This window comes from Cervus canadensis, chromosome 18 (assembly GCF_019320065.1).
Source record: "Cervus canadensis isolate Bull #8, Minnesota chromosome 18, ASM1932006v1, whole genome shotgun sequence".
NCBI lineage: Eukaryota > Metazoa > Chordata > Mammalia > Artiodactyla > Cervidae > Cervus > Cervus canadensis.
Window position 1 is genome coordinate 61,873,783 of NC_057403.1, and position 25,009 is coordinate 61,898,791.

Genomic DNA, 25,009 nt, shown 5'->3' on the forward strand with positions numbered 1-25,009 from the left:
CTAGCTTTTTCAGGGGTTTTGTCATTTAGTTTAGCTATGGCATGCACACTCTTAGTTGCAGCACTCACTGACAGTGCAGAGCCCTGGCCACTGGACCACCAGGGAAATCCCTGCACTTAGGCTGTACCATTCCAACAAGCTGAGGAGGAGGAAAAGGTTAAATGCTTTGATTTAGGCTGGGTTCTCCCAGAAGCAGACTCTTTTTCCAGAAGAAAAGAGTGCGAGTGCTACTGAGGGTTCCGGATGCACTAGCAGACAAATGGGGATGTAAAGTAAGAGCAGAAGGCCTATGAAGGTGCAGTCATCCCACTGTAAGCAACTATGCTTTCTTCTACTTGCAGCCTCCGAAAGAAGGCATGGAAACCATCATCCCATTCAAGGAGTAACTCAAATATTCAGTTGTCATCTCTCTGGTCAGCAAGGAAGCTGAGTATGCATTCTCGATTCCCATTCACCATTGGGCGAAAGCTGCTCTCAGGGGCATTAACTCCACAGCACGTCAAGCAAAGAGAGCCTCCGACAGGTGTGGCAGTTAGACTCCTGCTGTTGGCATGTGCTGGACTGGCGAGTGCTCAGGCGTCTGGACAGGTTCTGACATCTTCTGTTATACACTGGATAGTTCCTTATTGACTTCACTCCCGTTTGGCTCTCTGCAGTTCACCTGGTTTTGCCATCTTTCACAGTCCTTGACACAGATCTTCTCTTTGCTCCATTCAGAAGAAATAGCATCTTTCTAACGGCCTATCAGTTCTAAATGGAACCTCTTATTGGTTCTAATTACTAACAGCAAAAAATGTTAGTTCCTTTATAGCTTTTATACCTAAAAGGTTTTATGAATACAACCAAAGAAAACACTTTGTGGAGACTCAAATACAAAGTTCCATTTATTTTCAACAATGAAATCAACACAACAAAGAGGAATTAATCCTCTAATTTTTAAATCTAACACAATTCTTAGCACAAAACTATCCTCAATAAATAAAAACACATTACTAGTAAACAAGTTAAGACTTTTCTTGAGACTATCTTGTAGTGTGTGTCTGAAACAAAACTAGACGATAGGTAAAGAAACACATGCTAGAGACTTCACTGACACACACTCGAAGGAAAGAATAGCCAAGGAACAGGGTTCCCAAATATTAAGCTGGCAAAAGAAACATGGGGTTTTCAAAGCAGCCCAGAAATCAGAGCTCACTGAGGGTTACAAGAGTTTGGGACAGTCCATGTTCAAGGTCTTGTAATTAAATTTTTCCATATTTCTAGATTCTTGATTTGGAATCTCTCACAATCTAGAGGAGCTTCTGCCAAAAGATAGGAGGCTCTTTATTCATGCTTTCACAAGACCCATCCAACTTGCCTTCTTTGACTTCATGACTAGCTCTTATCACCAATATAGCAGGGATTCCACTCCAGAAAACGATCACTACAATGTACACCAATCTCATTGTTCTCGATTTTCCTTTCATAAACACACTGATACTGCCTGGAACAGCTCAAAACATGTCCCATTTCTTTTATTTCATCCTCCTACACAACTCTGCATGGTGTGCTGCAGTCCATGGGGTTGCAAGGAGTCAGACATGACTGAGTGACTGAACTGAACACAACTCTGCTTGGGTACAAAATCTAGGACTCACAGGGCAACAAAATTGGTCAAAAGATTAGTGTCGGTTCCAACTGAAAAATTTCTGAAGTTCAATGGTCACACAAAAAAATGTTAACGTCTTCTCTGCCCAACTTTTTTCCCATCATATTGCCAATTATTTCTTTCGGAATTCAATCCTCCGAGCTACATTCTGAGCACCAAATTTTTTGACCAATGCATCTCGAGTAGCCTCATCATCTTTTTGCAAATCTAAGTCATCCTGTCGGGACCAAATGGGATACCCATCAGCCCTCTGACCAGACTCTAAAAAGGAGGAAGTAGCCTCCAGCTCACCACTATTTTTTAGGAAGGCCTGTGTAACTGTTGACAGATCCAAGTTAAACTTTTCCATCAACTGCCGAATGATCTTAATGGCAGCTCCCACCTCTGGTGCAGAAACTTTTTCTTCTTCTTCTTCTTCTTCCTCATCAGGCTGTGTTTCTGAGTCTTCCTCAGGCGTGGGTGGATCATCATCACACATTGTTATGTGTATTTCAAAATCAGGACTCTCGTCCACCTAGACAAAGTGAAGAATGGAACCAGTTCGTAATAACGAAGTCACAGACACTTACTCTTAAAATATCTGGTCTCTCCCAACTACCACCTCCTTTCCCTTTCATTCCACTGGACTTCCTTCAGTTCCTCTAATGTGCTATGTTCCTTCTTACATTTAGTCATGCTAGATGTGTGTATATATGCATGTGTGTGTATATATATACACACACATGCATATATAGGCCATAGAGTAAGCAGGAGTGTGAGTATAGGGTATATAAGTGTCTATATGTACATGTGTATACATATAAATATGTGTATGTGTAATTATGGTATTCCAAAGAACATTAGAAGCTACACCGAATGTGAAAAATGTATGCATATATAGGCACATATATATGAGTATACATGTATGCATTAGATTATTTGTTAAAAATTTGACTTCCCTCTCAGGTTGTAAGCTCCATAAGGGCAGGAATTGCATTTTGCTTATCACTACATCCTCAGTGCTTACCAATGCCTTCTTATAATAAGCACTCAAAAAACACTGCTGCATTAATATATTGGGGCCTCCACATGCCACTACATTTAGACACATTACAAAGAATGTTAGTGAGAAAAGATCTATGTAGGCCATGTTTGAGAGTTGTCAAAGTACCTGAAAGCTTGTGAAAAATGAACCAATTTTAAACTAATTTTAAACTATTTCGTGATTTAGACTAAGACCTAACCATTTTTCTTGGTGTTAGTAAGAAAAGTCAATTAAGATTCTTTTTCTTAGAGAAATATGCACATATAATTTGGATTTTTTAAAAATTATTTTATGGTTGCCTTCCTCTATTACTATGATTAAACATGGGATTCCAACAAAGTATAAGAAATTAACTGAGTATGGAGAGCTAAAAAAGCTCTAAGTATACAAAGAGCTAAAATTGTTTAATAAAAAAATTAACCTCCTTAAAAAATTACTTTTATCTGAGAAGCACAAAGTATTTTAAAAAGGTAAATCCACAGTCTTAACTTAGAAAACCTTATAGATCAAAGTACTCAAAGTGAGATGCTTTGTACTGCTGAAAAATCTTTCTCCCTCTACCCCTCCTTCAAGTGTCCTACCAAACTCTGGGAGAGCTACGTACCTGGAACTTGGGTCAGTCCCACTTTCCATTTTCCTCCTCCATCTTGAACTCTCTTACCTCTCTGGGCCTCAGGTGTACAAAAAGGACAGATGGGATGACCACTTTTAAAGGAGGAGAACGGACGTAGGGAAAAAATGATTTATATCTAGTTAACATACCACATGGAAAAGGCAATGGCACCCCACTCCAGTGCTCTTGCCTGGAAAATCCCATGGACGGAGGAGCCTGGTAAGCTGCAGTCCATGGGGTCGCTAAGAGTCAGACACGACTGAGCGACTTCACTTTCACTTTTCACTTTCATGCACTGGAGAAGGAAATGGCAACCCACTGCAGTGTTCTTGCCTGGAGAATCCCAGGGATGGGGGAGCCTGGTGGGCTGCCATCTATGGGTCGCACAGAGTCGGACACGACTGAAGTTGACTTAGCAGCAGCAGCAACATACCACAATCTCCTCAAACTCTCGGGTGGCTTCTACAAGCATCTTTTTGACTGCTGCTTCATTCTCCTTGATCTCTTCTTTTTCAAATTCTTCTTCAGGCAAGTCTGGAGTTCTCTTATTCTGTGGTTCTGTCAAAGAAAATAGCACTAGATTAGAATTAGCTCTGGGCCACAAATTAGGCTGCACTTTTTACCTAACGGTTTTTGATCAGAGGGTAAGAAAAACATAAGACACGCATGTTCAATAATTTCTAATTTTTCAGCTTCCTACTGAAAAGTTGTATAATAAAAATAATGATAATATTCCTAAGTTCTCATGTATAAAATAAAAATACTCTTCAAGCTTAATTGATTTTTTTGTTTTGTATTTATATAGATTTTGCAAAAAAAAAAAAAAACTGTGCCATAAACTGTGTTTTCTGGGAATCAGATTCTGAGATGGAGATTAACGTGTAACATGTTGATCAGCGAGTGCTTAGCGGGCAGAGAAAGAAGTTGAGCTGTGAAAGAGCTCCAACAAGGCCTCAACCAAAACCATGGAGAAGTATGGAGCTAGGAAGGCCCTTCAGAGTTGACCATATTGGGGAAAGGGAGCCAAAATCACCACATAGATTAGTCACTGGATGCTAACATAAAATAACAGAACCTTGCCCAGTTGAAGATGGATCTGAGGGGTCTACCACAATCCACTACATACCATCTACAGAAAGGAGAGCCTCATAAAGCTAAACACCTTCCTATTCTCCTTTTACTCTGTTCTCTGAGGATTTAACTCTGCTGTTTTCCACTTAATAAAAACTGACTGTGAAGGGGCAACACGAGGGAGTTTTGCAATGAAGCTGTTCTGTATAATGATTATGATGATGGTTACACAAATCTATACATGTATTAAAACACCTAACTGGAAAACTTGTATGGCAATTCCTCAAAATATTAAACCATATGATCCAGCTATTCCACTTTTGAAAATATAAAATAAATAAACTAATTAATTAAATGAAAGCATGGTCTTAAACAAGTTAGTACACCCATACCATAGCAGCATTATTCACAACAGCCAAGATGTGGAAGCAACTTAAGTGTCTATCAATGGATGAATGGATATACAAAAAGTGGTCGTAAAGTGGAATATTATCCAACCCTAAAAAGAACAAAATTCTCACACATGCTACAACATGGATAAGCTTTGAAAATAAGTCTTTCATTTATATTAAATGAAATAAGCCAGACACAAAAGGACAAATATATTATGACTGCACTTACCTGAGGTAGCTAGAGAGATCAAATTTATGAAGACAGAAAGCAGAATGGTGACTGCCAGGGGGAGGCAGGAATGGGGGGGCTGGTGTTTAATGGGTACGAATTTCAGTTTTGGAAGATGAAAACATTCTGAGATGGATGGTGGTGACGACCGCATCAAAACATACTTAGTGCTACTGAACGGAGCACTTAAAAACTGCTAAAACGGTAAGTTTTATCTAATGTATATTTTACCACCATAAAAAAAATTAAATACCTAACTGTACATCAAAATAAGCCAATTTTATTTTACATAAATTTTTTAAAAGAAGCCTTATATTTTAGAGATACATGCTGAAATAATTTACAGATAAATATGATATTGCTTTGCTCTGATTTACTATTCTAAAAAACACAACCACACACACTATTTCAGTTTCCATGGGTCAGAAGCCCAGGTATGGCTTGTACTGGTCCACTGATCAGGGTCTAATTTACTTTTATTTAATAATATTTCTGCACGTATTAGCCATTTATTTATTCCCTCCTCTGAAAACTCCATTTCCTTTGCTCATTTTTCTACTAGTTTCTCTTTTACTTACTAACTTCAGCAAGCCCTTTGAACACTAAGGAAACTTGCTCTGTTGCAATGTATTGGGTATACTTTTCCAATCTGCCCTCTGACTTGATCATGAAAAGCTTTAAATTTTAAGTAATAAAATATATAAGTTTTTTCCTTAGTCTTCCTGGCTTCAGAAATAACAACACACAGCCATTGAAAAGGCTATTCATCCACATCCTCTCCTGGTCCTTTTCGGATCTTAATTTTTATATTTAAATATCTGAACATGAAAACACTGCAAAGGGTGAGTACAGCTTAATTTCATCCCAAGTTCCAACTGGTCTACCAGTCATCTCCACATCACTGATTTATATATAAAAATTATATTTATAAGATATATATGATCTCCTTTACCCATACACATAGCCCTTTCCTCTCTCCAAGAATTCTCCCTCCTTACTCTATCCCAGTCACACTGATTTCTGTTGCTCCAAGAACACAACAGCCATACTCCACCTCAGGACTTGCACTTAATACCCCCAAAACCTGGAACATTCTTCCTCAAATAACCACCAGTTTAGTTCTTTCACTTCTTTTGATCTCTGCTCAAGTATGAGCTTATGATAGTGAACTTCCCCTCTTACCCTGTAGAAAACAACCTCTTCTCCAGCCCTTAGCCTTTTTATTTTTTTCTATAGCAGCTGGAGTTGGTGACAGACAGGGAAGCCTGGCATGTTGCAGTCCATGCACTGAGCGACTCAACTGAACTGATAGCACTCACCACTGCCCAGCTAGCATTTTAAGCTCCATGACTGCAAGGAGTTTTATATACTGCTACCACCCAGCAGGTAAGAGTCTGGCACTCAAATATCTGTTGGATGAATCTCAAGTGTCTCTTTCAGTTCAGTTCAGTAGCTCAGTCGTGTCCAATGAATCGCATGATTCGCATGAACTGCGACCCCATGGACCGCAGCATGCCAGGCCTCCCTGTCCATCACCAATGCCTGGAGTTTACTCAAACTCATGCCCATCGAGTCGGTGATGCCATCCAGCCATCTCATCCTCTGTCATCCCCTTCTCCTCCTGCCCCCAATCCCTCCCAGCATCAGGGTCTTTTCCAATGAGTCAGCTCTTCGCATAAGGTGGCCAAAGTATTGGAGTTTCAGCTTCAGCATCCGTCCTTCCAATGAACACCCAGGACTGATCTCTTTTAGGATGGACTGGTTGGATCTCCTTGCAGTCCAAGGGACTCTCAAGAGTCTTCTCCAACACCACAGTTCAAAAGCATCAATTCTTCGCGCTCAGCTTTCTTCACAGTCCAACTCTCACATCTATACATGACCACTGGAAAAACCATAGCCTTGACTAGATGGACCTTTGTTGGCAAAGAAGTCTCTGCTTTTTAATATGCTATCTAGGTTGGTCATAACTTTCCTTCCAAGCAGTACGTGTCTTTTAATTTCATGACTGCAGTCACCATCTGCAATGATTTTGGAGCCCAAAAAAATAAGTCTGACACTGTTTCCCCATCTATTTCCCATGAAGTGATGGCACCAGATGCCATGATCTTAGTTTTCTGAATGTTGAGCTTTAAGCCAACTTTTTCACTCTCCTCTTTCACTTTCATCAAGAGGCTTTTTAGTTCCTCTTCACTTTCTGCTATAAGGCTGGTGTCATCTGCATATCCTAGGTTAATGATATTTCTCCCGGCAATCTTGATTCCAGCTTGTGCTTCTTCCAGCCCAGCGTTTCTCATGATGGACTCTGCATATAAATTAAATAAGCAGGGTGACAATATACAGCCTTGACATACTCCTTTTCCTATGTGGAACCAGTCTGTTGTTCCATGTCCAGTTCTAACTGTTGCTTCCTGACCTGCATATAGGTTTCTCAAGAGGCAGGTCAGGTGGTCTGGTATTCCCAGCTCTTTCAGAATTTTCCACAGTTTATTGTGATCTACACAGTCAAAGGCTTTGCCATAGTCAATAAAGCAGAAATAGATGTTTTTCTGGAACTCTCTTGCTTTTCCAATGATCCAGCAGATGTTGGCAATTTGATCTCTGGTTCCTCTGCCTTTTCTAAAACCAGCTTGAACATCTGGAAGTTCACGGTTCACCTATTGCTGAAGCCTGACTTGGAGAATTTTGAGCATTACTTTACTAGCATGTGAGATGAGTGAACTGTGCGGTAGTTTGAGCATTCTTTGGCATTGCCTTTCTTTGGGATTGGAATGAAAACTGACCTTTTCCAGTCCTGTGGTTGAGAATGAATCTCAAGTGTCTCTTTTCCAAAAACAAAACTCCTACTAAGCATACTGAACAGGAGAAAATAGATTTTACCTCCCTAGATTTCAACTGTTATGCAGAATAGTCACACAAGGAAGGAGACGTTAAGGGGAAGAAGCATGACTAAACGAAAGTGTCCGACAGCTTAAGCTCAATACCGATTAAGTCACAAGAGAAGCATCTCAACAGCTAAGCCCTGTGTCGTAACCACGTCGGAAAACCAATATTCAGTTCAACTGGGTTAGAAACTCACCTTACCCGAGCGAAACTAGGAAGCGGCTTCCAATAGACGAGAAATTTCTTCTGTGAATATGCATTCATTTAAGCCAAGATATGAAAATAAACTGCACTTAGCATGGCTTTAAAAATGGCTTATACTGAATCTACCTAAAGCCATGAGAAACATTGTTTAAAACGAGTCTGTGAAATATTTCTGAAAAGATACCCAAGATACAGGTTGTCTCTGGGCGGCGGCGGGGGCGGGGGGGGGTGGAGGGTGGGGACTGGATAGCTGGTGGGAAAAGAAAGGAGACGGGGGAGAATCTTCCACAGACTCTTCCTGCCTCTTTTGAATCTCGGGCCATGTCAATACCCCAGTTATTAAAAAAGGATGTTAAAGAGAGATTACAAAATGATGCAAACTTTACCCAGACGTTTAAAGAGAGATTACAAAATGATGCAAACTTTACCGGACGGCAAAAGGGGTTAGGGAGAGGGGCTTGGCGACGCCCCTAAGACGCCCACAAGGACTCCCCGCAGAGGGGGAGCCGCCCCCGCCCCCAGCGCACACCAATGACACCCGCGCGTCGGCGACCGCAGACCTCACCCCCGCTATCAGCGGCCTCCGGGTCTTGCTCAGCCTTCCTCTTGAGTTTCTGCGAGGAGGGGCTCACGGGGGCCTCCCCCAGCAGGTACTTGTGCTCCTGGCCCCGCAGGCGCTTCAGGTAGCGGTCCTTCATGGACTGCCAGGAGTGCTGGGTGAGCGAGCTCTTCTCCATCGCTTTCCACAAGGCGTTACCGGTGACGGAGCTGGCCGAGCGGGCGTGTTCCTTCACGTAGGTCAAGATGGCCACGTCGTCCGCGTCCGTGAAGACCATCCGCCCCGCCTGCGACGGCGGCTCAGGCTCCGCCGCGGCGCCCCCGGCCTGGACCCCGGGCTTCGTCTCTGGGGCCTGGTCGGCCGCCGGAGCCGGGCCCAGACGGTAGGCCTCCAGCTCGAGCTTCTCGTTGCGCTCCACGCAGTCCAGAATGTACTGCGTGGAGATGAAGTCGCCCGAGGCCTCGGCCGCCGCCTCCCCGGGCTGGGCCAACAGCACGGCCCCGGGCTCCTGAACGCGACACAGAGTGCCGCCGCCGTGGAGGATGAGCGTTGAGAGCCGGCGCTTTGCCGGGCTGGGACGCACGTAGAAGGACATGGAGCTGCCATCCTCCCTCACGAACAGAGTCGAGGAATGAGTGGGTCCATTGGGGTCTTTGCCCAAATCCATCGCCTCCGCCATAGCTCTCCCCGGGCACCGGAAAAACCAGCCCCCTCGCGAACGCCGGACGAACAGGGAGCTGCAGGGATTCAGATAAAGCTCCAGGAAATGCCGGCCCGAGGCCCGTGTTGCGCCTGCGCATTAGCTGCGCGGGAAACAGTGCCCCGCCCCCTTTCCCGGAAGAGGCGGGGCTTCTGACCTTGACCTGGAAGTTGCCGTGCGACACCCCGGTCCTCTTTAGGTCCGGCCCTCGGGGAAGATGGCTGAGGTGCAAGGCGCTGAAGTTAAAGTGGACTGCAGCGAGCCGAAACTGAGCAAAAAGTAAGTGTCGTTGCGGTCATTATGCGATCGGAGAGTCTGGACTAGGAAGCGCCTCGAGGCTCCGGCCGGAACGGCTGTGCCTGGGGCCTTGCTGCCGGTTCTCGTGGTTATGAACACGTTGGGACGCAGGTACTGCGCCGCGAAACTACATCCCCCAAGCTGCCCGAGGGCCGCGCTGGTTGGGTCCTTCCTCCCTGTTGTTCTCCTAGAGTAAGAGAATGCGGAGAACTGGGCGGCGACGGAGAAAAGCGAAATTTACTCTTTTCGAGGAGAAATGAGTTACTGTGCCACGCCCCGGTAAAGAAGTTGGAGAAATGATAAATACCCAGCTCTTCAGAAGGACCTTCAGATTTTCCTTGGCCTCACCAAGGCCATTTTGAACCTTTTGTATTAAAGGGATCACTCTAAAACTGTCGTGCAGCTATCTTGATGGGTTGGTCAGAGGATCTTTGAGAAGTGAGTGAATCACCCACCTCCAGCAGTGTGGACTGTCTTATTTAGCCGAGTACAGCAAGCTGCACTTAGCACTGCTGGAAATATCTTTGTTAGTCACCCCAAATCCTTGGAGTATAAAGGTAAATATACATGAATTAAGATTGGCCGCTCTTTCACCGATCGTCCCTTGCACTCTCTTAACACTGCATTCCTCAACCGGAGTCCTTCATAGAACCTCGACAGTGATAAGAGTGACTAATCGCTCAGTGCTCCCAAAGATAGTGCATAAATATAGTACCTTCCAGAGGCATGGAGAGAACTTAGTTTCTTTCATTTAATGGCTGCCTTAGTGCATTTTTTTACTTCTGTGTCTTAATTATTCTTGGAACTTCCTTTGTCAGAATCTTTAGTGAGCACCACTGTATGCCAGTTATTGTCTCCCAAGTTTAAAAGCAGGCTGCCTGCCAGGTGACTCAGTTAAGGCCTCATTCATTTTAATGCAATGAAGAACAGGATCTCTGTCATTGTGTTGCCTTCCAGTGTTATAAACTTAATGTAGTCCAAGCCTCTTCCTGAAATTCTCCTTTCCTTCTCATTCCTAGAGCTCCAGACAAGTCTTGTCTTTGACTCAGGTGCTTTTGCGGCCTGTTTTTAGCTTCGTCTAGAGTTGGCAGTTGATGATGACGTTTTGTATGTTTCACATTGCCATCTTTGTGGCTAGGAGAGAAACTGCATGTCAGGAACTTGAGAAACACTGCCTCACGTCCTGTCTCCTGTTTTCTATAATGTTGTGATCATTTCTACTTGTAAATCATTGATTGACTTATTGACTTGTGAACCCAGATAAGCACCATCTCACCATAGCCAGGGCTGAGAACATTGTCAGTTACTTGTGTAGCACAGTGAGTGTTAGAGGGCTGCTGTCAGTGGAGAGGGTCTTGCATAAAATGGGACACTAACAGGTTGTGTAACCTCCCCTTCTCCCCCAACCCAACCCATAACAGTAGGAGTGCTGACTGGGGGTATATTGTACTGCATGTCCCATCTGACACCACATCTCTGTTTCCTGTTAGGTGGTGGTAATCATTCTTAGGTGGTTCCAGGGTATTCTGCCATGTTGATGCAAGCCACTGTAAGGCTTGTTAGGGGGTCCATGCGCCAAACCTCCTGGGCACAGTGGGGGCAGAGGGAGCTGCGCCTGTGTCAACTTGCTCCTTTCACAACGATTCACAAGGACAAGCCACTTTCTGATAAAAGAAGGTTGGTGCTCTTTACCTTCTTTATTGCTCTGGGAGCAAAAGTCCTTCTTAGTTTCTTATCTGTAAAGCCTCTGGCTGAGTTTTGGACTTGTTGCCAAGTAAACAACCCTGCTACCTACTACCCAAACCAATAGTCCTTTCTCAGTTTCTCTTTAATAAATTCAAATTCTCACTCCATAAATTCTTGAGATGACATTTAGGTCTTATGCTAGAACAGTGCTGAGAACGAAACCCTTGTATGAATAAAGAGTTTGTAATACAGATTATTTTCCCTTCCCTATCTTTCTGGAATTTCTTTGCTTCTGAGATTAATTTGGTTTCTAGTCTTAGTTCTTATTCCTAGAACCTTTTTGGATAATCCTTTTTACTGATGTGATTTAAATGGCAAAAACTAGTTGAATGGTAAACAGGCTTATGTTAATGCTAGGAAGAACCAAATAGGCTTAGATGCTCCTGACTGAATGACAGAACAATAAATCTAGCACATTGTTCTGGAGGGGCAACTTCACAACTGATACAAAACAGATTATACCCAGAGACACTTAACTTTGGGCCCCTCAGAGTCAGTTTTCTTGCTTAAAAGATGGTCATTTCAAGTCTCCATTTTTTAAATTGATTTATTCTAAACTCATATATAATTAAGAATGTGCCCTGAAACCAAACAGTAGCAAGCATGACTAGGGATCATTTGCCATGGTTCATTATTACAGGATATTCATTTAACATTCGTGGTTTGGAAGAACAATGAGGGTATCCCTCTCTGCCCAAATCTGTTTGGTTTCTGAGTCTCAGGTAACAAGTATTAAAAGAGTTTGGATAGTGAGAGATTTGACCAGAAATTTAATCCACATCTATAAAATTTCTGTCCTTGAGTCAGGGTGTGAAGAGTTAAGATAGTGGGGGAATACCTAGAATAGTTCATATTTGCATGCTTAATTAAAGAATGCAGTTAGATAATAGGGATGGGGATCATCTCTTTGTGTATATTTCAATCCTCACAACATTTAGGGAAGAAGGTGTCTATTATTTGAAAGGAGTAACTTGAGTAATTGAGTAACTTGCTCAAGCACACCAAGTCAGGTTTTAGTCCTAGACAGTCTGGCTCCAAAGGTGGTGTATTATCCCCTACAGCATGCTGCTTTGTACACTATCTACCCAATTTGTTGTTGAAGTCCAGCTCCTCTGGGGAAAGTGAGGCCAATGCTGAGGGTCACTGTCAATGCACTGATCAATGCTGGGCGAGTGATTGTCAGAGGAGTGTCTCCCTGGACTTCCTCACCCCACCCCAAACTAATCCACTCCTTGTGGGAGGGGCGAGAGATGACAAAGCTAGGGCTTTCGCCTTATCACACATCAAATCTGATGCTCTCAGAACTTCATGTTCTCCAAAGGATACTAAACAACTCAGTCCCTGGCCTCAAGGAGATCCCAAGCCTAATTAGCCTGAGAAAATCTTGATTTTCTGTAAAACATTTTTTCCTATCCTAACTATAAACTAATATGTAGGGTTTTCTTTGTCCTTGTGTATCTTGATTTTAGACGGGACCTAATGCCAAGGACCTCCAACTGGGAAATAGAGACTGAGAAAGATCTTTCACATCTTTATTCTAAGTTTATTTTTTCCTCTGTCTACCTCATGTATAGAGTTTAGAAACTAAGAGAGAACCGTGGGGGTGTGGAACTGGACAAGTGTGTTTCCCCAGGTAGTTGATATTTTTGGTAATTGGTGACAGGGCAGAACGTAGGGGACTCTTCAGGCACCTGTTACATTGAACACTTTTCATCTTCCTGACAGTGAGCTAAAGAGACGCCTGAAAGCTGAGAAGAAAATAGCGGAGAAGGAGGCCAAGCAGAAGGAGCTCAGTGAGAAACAGCTGAGTCAGGCCGCCACCAATCACAGTGCTGACGATGGCGTGGCTGCGGAGGAGGAGAGCTTGGACCCAAATGTGAGTTCTTGGAACCACTGCCCTCCCTGAGCTCAGGGCAGCTTCTGATGAGACCTAGGGCAGATTCCCCAGGAAGAGACAGTAGGAGGGACCAGCAGGGGGGATAAACAGGGGCTGGGACAGGCACTGGGACTGATGAGGGGGGCCCACCACTCCATCTGGTTAAAAGCACAGGCCTTGCGCATCTTTCTTGTCTTTTCTTGCTTAACATTCGAGAGAATCCAGTACTTCCAAGTGGCTGATACTCCTTGGAGTTAGCTGGACCTTATGGCAACCCTGGAGAAAATCTCTCCCTACAGGTGGCCTGGGGGATTTATTGTAGCTGAGAGATTGGCAAACTGTGGCCCACAGGCCAAAGCCACCACCACCCCTCTCCTCCCTGGTTCTATAAGTAATACTGTGTTGAAACACAGCCATGCCCACTTGTTTACATGTCTTAAGGCTGCTTTCACACTACAACCTTGAGTAGTTGCATCAGAAATTATTTTTTCTGATATGAAAAAAATGTTTTTTAATACCTCCAGGCCCATGGGCGTGCCTTGGGGAAAAATCTGGTGTGTGACCAGGGATAGGAAAGGAGGAGGAGGAGAAGTGACTCACAGGCAGATGTGCCTCCAGAAGTGGTAACTAGCTCTACCTACACCAGTTAAACTTACTGTTTTAGTGAATCCCTGGCGGTCCAGTGGTTAAGTCTCTGAGCTTCCACTGCTGGGGACCGCCCTGCCGCTCCCCCCGCCCCCCGCCCCGAAAAAAAGAAACTTATTTAGACAGAAATGTGATTTTTCTTTTTATCACATCTTGCAAATTTTGGGATTCTAGTCTTTATTCCCAACTATATATCTGCCCACCCTGCATATTTAAGTGCAAATCTCACTCCATAGCCAATGCTTGATTCCAAGGCTGGGGAGAACTTGGTTAAAGAAACCTCACTGTATTGGGGCCCCTCTGAGGCAGGATACTGAACTCCGCTAGACCGGCCCCTGGTCTGACCGGGCTCAACTTCTCAGAAGCTCTTTTGTTTTCTTAACAGCAATACTTCAAAATCCGAAGCCAAGCAGTCCACCAGCTGAAGGTCAATGGGGAAGATCCATACCCACACAAGTTCCACGTGGACATCTCGCTCACTCACTTCATCCAAGAGTACAGTCACTTGCAGCCTGGGGACCACCTGACTGACATCACCTTAAAGGTGGCAGGTAGGAAGGTTCCCAGGCAGTTTGCTGGGCTCCCACAGCAGGCAGGCCTCTGCACTTGCACAGAGGAAGGTCTGGGGTGGTCTTGCTCTCAAGGAGCTTGTGTCTGAGACTGCATTCCTTGAGATGGTGCCAATATGTCTATTCACAGAAAGTAGAGCAGCTCTAAGTCATGAGGCCACATTCCAGTGGCGAGGCTGCAGAGGAAGGGGCATTCTTTGTGGGGGACCCCTGACCTGGTGCCGCTACTTGTTCATTGTCCCTTATGAGACTTTATTCCATCAGTGGGAACCATGGCCCTAATAAGCTCCTAACAACTCAGATCTGTGTCCCTAGACTGCTATACACTAGGCTATATTTCTAGAGCACCCTTATTTTGTGTAGGATCTTCTTCTTAATTCAAAAAATAATTAAATCTTGCCTTACATTTATACCCAAAAAAATATTTCTATATAAAACTACCAGTTGTAGAAAATTTGGAATGTTGAAACATTCAGAGAGGCAAAAAGAGAAAAGCTTAATTACCCGTAATCCCACCACCTAAAGAGAATCCCTGCCAATACTTAAATGCCCCCCAAATTTCATTTTCTTCACGTCCAGTGATTTTACTAAAATATGTCTTGATGTTAGTCTGGGTCAGTATACTCAGGTACACAGTGTGCACTATAATATATTGTCACCTCTTTATAGGAAATTTTTCTTGAACATAGTTTTTTTTTTTTTGTATTTCTTGCTTAGGTTTACTTTTGGGACTCCTTTTATCTATATGTTTTATCTTTGCTTTTTTTCATTATTCGTTTTTGTCACTTTTTCTCAAATTTCTTTTTATCTCTTTTTTTATACTTTGATTTTTCAATTTTATCCTCTTTTCCAGATTGTCTTAAGGCATTACGTGTTGTATTTATTCACTCTTATTTCCTTCTAATTTAGGCTTCATTTCTGAGATGGGTTTTTTACTTTATTTTCTAATTTTCTGCCATCTCGTTTGTTTTTCTAACTCTGATTTGTATTCTTTCATATTTTGTATCACATTCAAATGTCTTTCAGGTTGTGAAATAGACTTTTTTGCTTTTTCCTGAGCATGTCTTTCTCAAGTGCTTTCATTGTCTGTGGAGATGTTATTCTTGTTACTTCTGCTTCTAAATTTAATATTGGTGTTTGACCTTGCCTCTTTTTTTATTGATAGGCAAGAAATAGATTTATTAATATAAGATGCTTATAAGAGATACACACGAGCAGACAAGAGAGCTCTGCTGTGATGTTTTGTTTTTTTCTTTTAAATGTGAGAGGTTTTTTTTTTTCCTGAATAGTAAAAGGAAGCTCAGGGGACTTCCCTGGTGATGCAGTGACTAAGACTCTGCTCCCAACACAGGAGACCCAGTTTCAATCCCTAGTTGGATCCCACATGTTGGAACTAAAGACCCTGCATGCGGTAGCTAAAACCCGACAGAGCCAAATAAATAAATATTTTTTAAAAAGTGGAGGGGGGAGCTTGGTTCAGATAGCTTTTCTAGTTTCACTGAGGTCTCTCTTCAGTTTTTTTGTGTGTGAAGTGTTCAGAAATACAGCAACTTGCTTTCTGGGATTTGCAGTCTCTTCTTCCTTGCTTTTGCTGGACTCTCTGTTTTCTCAGTCTTGTTCAGTTTTGTGGGGCCTTGTCCTAGGAGAGATCCCTGGCCATTGAGTTTAGAGAGTTCTTGGGGGCCCCACTAAAGGGTTTCGGCCCCTAGGCCTTCTTGGTGCAGTCCTCCATACTCACTCGAATGGCAGTGAGCTGCAGTCCTTTACTTAGCCCTGCCACATTGTCCAGTGATACCTGTGGTTTTTAGGAAGACTTCCAGTTCTCAGACCTGTCAGAGACCCCATTGATTCCCATAGCTTTTTCCTGTATCGAAGTCTTGGGGTCCTTGGTGGTTTTTCCCTCTGCTTGTATTTGGGGATTCTTGGAATATCTTCCCACGTAATTTTGCTGTAAATTTTATCCATGGCTTTTTGCCCTTCCCTGTCTAGTGCTTTCTGTTTTTAATGTGGAGATTTACGAAGATCCAAAAACGACACTGCTGCATTTTAGGAAGATCCAAAAATGACATTCTGGGAATCCATTGAGCACCTTTAAAAACCAGATCTTCCTACACATCTTTCACTGGTTTGAATGGGAAGCCAACCTTGTCCTGAAGAAAAGGGCAGGGCTTAGGCCTCAGGCTACAATCAAAGTGCTCTAGTTTATGTTCTGCCTGGATGTAAAAAATGCAGAGGGCACTTTTTTGGCACTGATATCATGAAATAGCTTCTGTCAGTATTTTTGCTGTTCTTTCTCTAGGTAGGATCCATGCCAAAAGAGCTTCTGGAGGAAAGCTCATCTTCTATGACCTTCGAGGAGAGGGGGTCAAGTTGCAAGTCATGGCCAATTCCAGGTATATAGAAATATTCATTTACAGGCCTTTCTAGATTGGCCCAGAGCAACATGACAGAGAACAAAGGTCCATGTGGTCTTCTTTACTTGTTGGAAGTAAAAGTTAAAGGGAATGGTGTAGGGTTGGGAAAATAAAATGAGATTGACACCTGTTCTTGGGTTGTGTGACAAACATTTGACCTTGAATCTAGGAGTCTTCTTAGCTTCACAGTAACAGTTTAGCAAGGGTTCTAAAGTACACCAGAGGTCAGTTTTAATTTGGGATATTGTGTACTGAGTTAAATTTTCTATTCATTCAGGAATTACAAATCCGAGGAAGAATTTATTCGTATTAACAACAAACTGCGCCGGGGAGACATCATTGGAGTCCAGGGCAATCCTGGGAAAACCAAGAAGGGCGAGCTAAGCATCATCCCCTATGAAATCACACTGCTGTCTCCTTGCCTGCACATGTTGCCTCACCTTCACTTCGGCCTCAAAGACAAGGTGAATTCTTGTGGCCTCCTGGTTCTGGTGTACCATACCGTTGAATGGAGTGCATCAGTGTTTCCTCTCTGTTCCTCCTCATTTAGGAAACACGGTATCGGCAGAGATATTTGGACTTGATCCTGAATGACTTTGTGAGGCAGAAATTCATCATCCGCTCCAAGATCATCACGTATATAAGAAGTTTCTTGGATGAACTGGGATTCCTAGAGGTGATGGAGAGTTCTTACCTGACATGAGCTGCTTTGCAGTGCCTGCCTCTTGCTCTTCCTTCCCTTCCCTTCCCCACAGACACATCCTGTGTCAGTATGCTTCATGCTCAATGAAAAGTCCTCTTTCTTGCCACTGTCTTGGTTCCACCTTACTTATTTAGTGCCCTGATTTGGAAGGTAGGACAGGACTGCTAAGAAAATAATACGTAGAGGGCCAGTCACATGCTAATGATGCCATGTTCAATATGTTGCCAACTCGTTTTGCTTTTTTGTAGAATTAAAAGTATTTTTCTTAATTTTTATTCAACTTCTTTAAACTGAAAGATGTTGTTTAGGAAGAATTTTAGAACAAAAAAATTTCAATATTTTCTAATTGTATGAGAAACATGAGTACATGTTACCATAAAACAAATTCAGACAATAAAGAAGTAAGTAGAAGCAAAACTGAAAGTCCCCTTTCATTTTTTCCCAACTAATTACCCTCTCCAAACGTGCATTTGAATATGTATCCTTCCTTGCCATTTACTGTGTATATTTATATGCATACTGATGCACGTTGCAGATGGGGTACCTGTGTAAATGCTTTAGAAGGGTTTTACTCTTTGTTTTAAAACATAAACGAAGTCATATTGTATATATTATAATGGACCTCTCCACACCCAACACATTCTAGGACCCTTTGCATATCCATATGTGTGTGTGGGTTCCTTTTTGATACTTTGTATTATTTCCTCTGTTGATATCTTAATGTTTCTGATTGTCTCTGATAATATATTAGTGAACATCTTTGTGCACATGTACACGTGTTTCTGTATGGTGGATTTATGTCAAAGGATATCAGCTGTTACACTTTTAATAAATACTGCAAATTGAACTCAAGAAAGGGCATACCCATTTAGAGTCCCACTGACAGCTTGTGAAAGTTTATGATGCTGTGTTAATGATGTTTGGTATTAATAGAAAGAGACACCATTCTAGAGAATCAAGCTAGCTCTACTTTTTTGTCAAACACCTGCACATTACTATTGAACTTATCTTTTACTTGGGATATAATAGACTATCACAGTCAAAGCATGAGCGATCCCCTCAACTAGAGGAGCTCTGTGTGTGAACTAAACGTTTTTCCCTCTCTTAGATTGAAACTCCCATGATGAACATCATCCCAGGGGGAGCTGTGGCCAAGCCTTTTATCACCTACCACAATGAACTGGACATGAATTTATATATGAGAATTGCTCCGGAACTCTACCATAAGGTAATCAATAAAAGATGCCCTGTGTCCTTAGAGAAGCAGAAGGCTGAAAGACATTGGCTAGACAGGTGCAGTCAGAAATAAGAGGAACAGTGAGGGTAGAACAACAAAAGTGTTCTAAGTGTTAGGTTTGTGAGTGTTACATTTCTGGAATTTATCTATAGGGTCAGTAGAGCCTTCTCTAGGGCCAAGGGAGTGTCTTTCCTAGATGGACACATCTTGCTAACCTACTCTGTTTCCCATAATGCTTTTTAATATAATTCTTATATTAAAGCTGATTTTAGTCCTTTGTTGAAGAATGAGTTGAATTTCTGCTTGAAAGTTGGAAATACCCTCAAATCACCAGAATAAACATCAAAGACTATGTCATTAATTGCAAACAACAAAAAGTGTTATAGTGTTTATAAGTAAAAGAACAGTGTATCCAAATACACAAGGACGCTCACAGTTTCCAGGAGGATCAGAGAATCGGGCTTGGAGACCACACAATTAGGAATGGTTCTGAGTCATATCAAAGGGCTGTCCTCGTGAAGAACCCAGTATCTTCCATTTGGGAACTCACCACAGCTCATAAGCATGGCGTGAGGCACACGTCGTTGCCATTAGGACCTCTACAGTTACTACCTTTATAAGCCAGATACCTCTGGCCCCCTTCACCAGAGGAGATTCTGTACTATATCTGCATCCTCTTTGCACGTGGAAGTCTCACAGATGGGTCTGACTGGGGAGCTTGGGTCATGTGCCTGCACCCTGACCCCCAAGAGGCTTCTTGTAGAAGCTCACACAAGATGGGGGACACCCCAGACAAAGGAAGAGTGAGTATTCAGTGTTCCTGGGCAGCCAGAGTGAATTATAATTATCCTCAAAGACCTGAAGAGAGTAGGGCACTCAGCACTTGGGTAGAGACCTGAAAGCATGGCTTGAGCTGTGAAAACCAAGTTACAGCTCTTGTAGAGAGAAACTTTGCCCGGCCAAACAAGATTAGCTGCTGTGACCACGACCATGGCCATGTGTTATTAGATGCTGGTGGTTGGTGGCTTCGACCGGGTGTATGAAATTGGACGCCAGTTCCGGAATGAAGGAATTGATTTGACTCACAATCCTGAGTTCACCACCTGTGAATTCTACATGGCCTATGCCGACTATCATGATCTCATGGAAATCACAGAGAAGATGATTGCAGGTGACCCCCTCCTGCTCCCTTTGTCTTTCCCACGTGTCTGGAGGACTGGTGTGCTGCCTTCAATGGGACTTCCTGTTGGTCCTCTTTAAATGACACATTTCTTTCCCAGGGATGGTGAAACACATTACAGGCAGTTACAAGGTCACCTACCATCCAGATGGCCCAGAAGGCCAAGCCTATGAGATTGACTTCACCCCGCCCTTCCGGAAAATCAGCATGGTAGAAGAGCTTGAGAAAGCCCTGGGCATGAAACTGCCAGAAACGAACCTTTTCGAAACTGAAGGTAAAGTGATGCACTCCTCCAGTTGTAGGGCCTTCCTTCCTGTTCAGCTCTGAATTAGATTATGTCAGGAGTACAGTTCCCCATGCAATTCTTCTTATATTGGGGTGGTATTGTGATGGTGTGATGTCTTCTGTCCCAACTTGTATGTTTGTATTACAGAAACTCGCAGAATCCTTGATGATATCTGTGTGGCAAAAGATGTCGAGTGTCCTCCACCCCGGACCACCGCCAGGCTCCTTGATAAGGTGAGAGGCCGGGCACTGGTCGTAGATGCCCGCACCCACTGGTAATGCCCCCTGCTCCCTGTGAAGGGGAGCTCCGCCGTAGAGCATTAACTTCCCCAGCTTCACAGGAAAGCTCTAAAGAGAGAAATGAGAGAACAAGTTTTAAGTTCCTGCTTACTAAGCTCTCTGCCAAATAGTTACATTTGTTACCTTAGTTCATCCTTACCAACCTTTCAGCAGCTTAAGATAAACTTCTGTAGCATCAGGTGTGGAGAGGAGTGGAGTCCTCTGCCACCAGGACTGAGCCCATCAAAATGGCATTTAGAAGGGCTCTAGCTGTGCTCTGATTTCTCCTTCAGCTTGTCGGGGAGTTCCTGGAGGTGGCGTGCATCAATCCTACCTTCATCTGTGATCACCCACAGATAATGAGCCCTCTGGCCAAATGGTAAGACAGAGTGCGGTGTCTCAGTTACCTGTTGCTGCATGATAACCTCAGAACTTAGCGACATAAAGCAGTTTATTCTCAAGAGTGTGTGGGCTCACAGGGCTGTCTTTCTGCCCTATGTGGTGTTGGTGAGGGTAACTCAAGTGACTTTTTTCACCTGGGAACTCGGTCAGCATGCCTTGCATCCCCCCGCGGGGGATTCTCCTACTCCAGAGCCTCTTCTCTGGCAGTGGAGCGAGGGGTCCAAGTGGAATCATTCTGAAAGAATAAATCCTGGTGTGCACACACACACCAAACCTCCGCCGATGTCCCACCAGCCAGAGCAAGTCAGCCAGGCAGCCCGGAGTCAGCGTGGCAGGGCGTGAATACGGCAGGTTTGGTTTGGGGTCCCAGTCTACTGCATAGGTCTCTTGTAAGATGATTCAAGCTTCCTTGTCTCTGACCGTCCCCAGTATTGTAGTAAATGATTCAGTGCTGAGGATGCATTAAGGCTTCAGGTCACAGTCAGTAACAGTTTTGAGTCAACCAGGTTTCAGGAGTTCTTGTGCTTGTACCACATGTTCTGTTTATTCACCCTCCCCGGTGGTCTCCTCCCCAGGCACCGCTCTAAAAAGGGTCTGACTGAGCGCTTTGAGCTGTTTGTCATGAAGAAGGAAATATGCAATGCCTACACTGAGCTGAACGACCCTGTGCGACAGCGGGAGCTCTTTGAAGAACAGGCCAAGGTAAGGAGGGAGCGCGAGCCTGCTCACCAGAAGACACCTGCCTTCACCCTGGTCTGTGTCTGGCCTGCAACTCCTGCTGACCGGAACAGAAATGAAGGCTGAGAGCCACAGGCCTCACAGGCGGAAGTCACATTTCAAGATGGAGAACTTGACCAGTTTTGGCCCTAGAATTTCTATATAAATGGAGCTCAGGTGTGATATCTGTGAGGGGCGTGTGACACTCGTGTTGACGAGGACGTTACCTTTTCTTAGATGGTATGTTTATTGAGGTGGCCTGGGGATGGGAAGACAAAGCAGCCACGGGCCGCCCGCACGAGCGCTTGCCACTGATGGGTGGTTCAGGAAGTGGGAGGGACACTGTGGGAATCATCAGTCTCTGAAAATCAACTGCACTGGACTCGCAGAGCCCCAGGCAGGGGAGGGATTTCCACTTGACAGAGAAGCTCGCATATGTTCTGGGGTAGGGTTCATCAGTCCTGACTTTCAGGTCTTCAAAAGAAATGGCTCCATGCTGGAGTTCCTGGGAAGCGTTTCCAGCAAGTGCTAGGTGTCCAGAGCAGTGCTGGGATGGAAATGCCTCTGACGGTTTTCACATGCTCACTCAGACGCCAGAGCGCGCAGCCTGGAAGAGTGTCACTGTGTGTGTGGCTCTGTCCTCTAGGCCAAGGCCGCTGGCGACGACGAGGCCATGTTCATAGATGAAACCTTCTGCACTGCCCTGGAGTACGGGCTGCCCCCCACGGGCGGCTGGGGCATGGGCATCGACCGCGTCGCGATGTTTCTCACAGACTCCAATAACATCAAGGTATGCAGCAGCCCTGAAGGAGCACCAGGAAAGGGCGCTGGGCTGGGAGGAGGGGCAGGCGGAGAGGTTACCTGTGACTTCACAAGAGCACAGTCAGGGCATCTGATTGCACAGAATTTGGGGGTTTCTACCCAAGGCAGAAGAAATACCAATTGTTTGCATTTCTTAAGGATCCAAGGAACATACTGAGCCATCTACATGCATTACCTCATTTAACTTAAGTCAACCTGTAACCTGTAGAAACTATTGTTATCCCCATATTTACAGATGAAATCATTTGGAGAGAATCTCTCTGTTTATTCTTTCTTTTGATATCGTGATCTAGGCAGTGCTGTGCATTTTAATATTTATTTATTTGGCTCTGGGTCTTAGTTGCAGCATGCGAGGTCTTTTAGTTGTGCATTTCTTCTTTTCCATTGTTTGTAACTAAGACGGACTAAATTGAAATGAAACAACACAGATCTCCGGGTTTTGGTGATAACAGTAACCAGGAGGGGGAAAGGAGTGGGTGGATGGGTAGGAAAAAGTGCTTCTTAGCTTCAGAATCCATTCTCTGTCCTGTAGGAAGTGCTTCTGTTTCCTGCCATGAAACCTGAAGACAAGAAGGAGAATGTAGCCACCACGGATGGCCCGGAAAGCACAGCACCCGGCACTTCTGTCTAGAAAACAGTAATGACGAGTCACCTGACAGCTGATTGCATTTCTGTAACCAGGGACTGTGAGGGAATTCCTGTGTGTGTCGCTGTCTGTTTGACTATCACATTTCACTTCAGCCGCCAAAAGCGAGAAGAGGAATCAAGAATTCCTTTTTACTCCTTGTTACCAAATAAACCATTTGTCTCTACTCTTGTCTCATCGCTCTTTACTTTTGAAATGTCATCTTATTTCCCAGACAACTGACCTAATGAATGTTTAGGATTATACCACTTTACTCATTCAACAAATTTCTCTAGGTGACATCGAAGTAGAGATCTAGAAACAGAGATCTGAGTGGAAAAGCATAGTCCAGACCAGAGGGCTGCATTTTTGAGGAACTCCAGAGGGGTCTGGTATGCCCAGTAAGGAGCAAGTAAAGCTCAGTGAGGGGCCAAACCGTGCAGGCACCTGTAAGCCATGCAGAGAAGTATGTGTTTTATCATGGCGAGATGAGAAGCCATTGGACAGTTATGAGCAGTGTTTTTCAAAGACTGTTCTAGTTAGTATGTGGATGGCAAGAGTGAAAGAGAGTCAACTTTGCATTTGCAGGCTGAGGAGACATGATGGCTTAGTTTTGGATGGTCATTTTACAAAATGACGGTGATGGTTATGAGTCACTGGAGTTTGCTTGTGTTCCTGAGGTCAGAATCTGTTGGCAAAGTGAGCTGTGAGAAGAGGAATCAGATAATTTCAAGGTTTTAGGCCTAACCACCTGGAAAGCAGAGTTGTCATTGACTTGAGATGGGAAAAATTTGAAGGGCAGGTTTGAGAAGGAAGGTTGAGTGTGGTTTTGGACATATTAAACATGTTTGTTAGATGTTGGGTGAAAAGAGTGAGTAGGATGTTGAATAGTGAATCTGGTATGTTCATATTTTCCAATTCAGTGAAAAAGAACTGGAGCTGGGCAGAAAAATGTAAAAAAAGTCCAAGATTAACACAGCAATCCAAGAGGAAGACAACAGCAGTTTGTCCAAAGGACTAGGGTTTTGCCATAAAAGTAGAACTGGGTGAATTCAAGAGATCAACAGGACTTGGTAACAGATAATATATTGGATTATAATACGGGGGTGAAGGGAACGAAAATGGCAAGGTGATTCACTTCTCAATTTATGCAACTAGATGAACGGCAGTACTAATCCTTGAGATATACCTGGAAGATGATTACCCCACGAGAAATCTTTTAAAAAACAGAAGAAAGAGTCACAGATAAAACATGTTAAGAGAGAGGAACATGATACTTACCTTTGGAGGAGTAAGGAATTTACCCTTCCTCTGATCTAGAAAGAAAGATGGGGGTCAATTAAGCTGCACTTCTCTAGCTTTGGAGGGATAATATGAAAAGTAAGTTCTCTCTCATCTTTAGGAATTGAGGTATACAACTGCCAAATGGTACAGACTCCTGAACTACAATCTGAAGGTTTTAGACCTGAACTGTTAATAAATAAGCCAAGAGCCACATGTGGCTAATGCACATTTGAAATGTGGCTGATGAGAACTGAGACGTACTCTGAGTGTAATATACAAACCAGACTTCTGATACTTAGTATAGAAAAAATATAAAATACCTCAATATCTTTTTTAAAAAATTGATTACACGTTGAAATATGTTGTATATGTTAGGTTAAATAAAACATGGTTTAAGTTCATCTTTTGAGTTTTTAAAATGTAGACATTTTTTAGTTACATATCTGGCTCGAATTATATTTCTACTGGATAGCAGTGTTTTAGACAAAAATTTACCCTAGTGTTCCAAGATACATCATTCTATTCTTGGAATCTATTCTCTCGCACACCATCAGCTTCCCGAGCCCCTTTGACTGATACGCACAGCGCCGGAAGTCGGATCTGACCCT

General features: G+C 43.6%; 2 protein-coding genes and 1 long non-coding RNA gene across 4 annotated transcripts; 1 reads left to right on the top strand and 2 right to left on the bottom strand.

The window, feature by feature from the left end:
- Positions 1–871: 871 nt before the first annotated feature.
- LOC122420079 (TERF2 interacting protein) lies at positions 872–9,411 on the bottom strand. The gene is made up of 3 exons (XM_043434825.1): positions 8,627–9,411; positions 3,719–3,843; positions 872–2,162 (listed from the first exon to the last, which is right to left on the bottom strand). Exons 1-3 carry the CDS (start codon positions 9,297–9,299, stop codon positions 1,761–1,763), a joined length of 1,200 nt encoding a protein of 399 aa, XP_043290760.1. The 5' UTR covers positions 9,300–9,411; the 3' UTR covers positions 872–1,760.
- Positions 9,412–9,444: 33 nt separating this feature from the next.
- Positions 9,445–23,304, top strand: KARS1 (lysyl-tRNA synthetase 1). 2 transcript variants are annotated; one of them, XM_043434823.1, is made up of 15 exons: positions 9,459–9,599; positions 11,108–11,294; positions 13,089–13,239; positions 14,270–14,435; positions 16,753–16,846; positions 17,145–17,331; positions 17,418–17,543; positions 18,679–18,798; positions 19,816–19,978; positions 20,088–20,261; positions 20,421–20,506; positions 20,845–20,930; positions 21,529–21,655; positions 22,317–22,460; positions 23,025–23,304. In XM_043434823.1, exons 2-15 carry the CDS (start codon positions 11,149–11,151, stop codon positions 23,121–23,123), a joined length of 1,869 nt encoding a protein of 622 aa, XP_043290758.1. In that variant the 5' UTR covers positions 9,459–9,599; positions 11,108–11,148; the 3' UTR covers positions 23,124–23,304. The 2 variants fall into 2 exon arrangements, with proteins under 2 accessions (XP_043290759.1, XP_043290758.1); XM_043434824.1 differs by lacking the exon at positions 11,108–11,294 and having other exon boundaries at positions 9,445–9,599.
- On the bottom strand, positions 20,229–25,005 carry LOC122420083. Its single transcript, XR_006263172.1, has 3 exons — positions 24,897–25,005; positions 24,399–24,433; positions 20,229–20,620 (listed from the first exon to the last, which is right to left on the bottom strand). It is a non-coding gene; the product is annotated as an uncharacterized LOC122420083 (long non-coding RNA).
- Positions 25,006–25,009: the final 4 nt, after the last annotated feature.

Bases quoted from the DNA above. Each gene is read 5' to 3' on its own strand.
- LOC122420079 (XM_043434825.1), bottom strand. From the start codon at position 9,299: ATGGCGGAGGCGATGGATTTGGGCAAAGACCCCAATGGACCCACTCAT. The intron at 3,844-8,626 runs GTGAGGTCTGCG...TTTCTTTGACAG, and splicing joins GGAGGCCGCTGATAGCGGGG to AACCACAGAATAAGAGAACT. The intron at 2,163-3,718 runs GTATGTTGCTGC...CACTTTGTCTAG, and splicing joins GAGAGTTTGAGGAGATTGTG to GTGGACGAGAGTCCTGATTT.
- KARS1 (XM_043434823.1), top strand. From the start codon at position 11,149: ATGTTGATGCAAGCCACTGTAAGGCTTGTTAGGGGGTCCATGCGCCAA. The intron at 11,295-13,088 runs GTTGGTGCTCTT...TCTTCCTGACAG, and splicing joins CCACTTTCTGATAAAAGAAG to TGAGCTAAAGAGACGCCTGA. The intron at 17,332-17,417 runs GTGAATTCTTGT...CTCCTCATTTAG, and splicing joins ACTTCGGCCTCAAAGACAAG to GAAACACGGTATCGGCAGAG.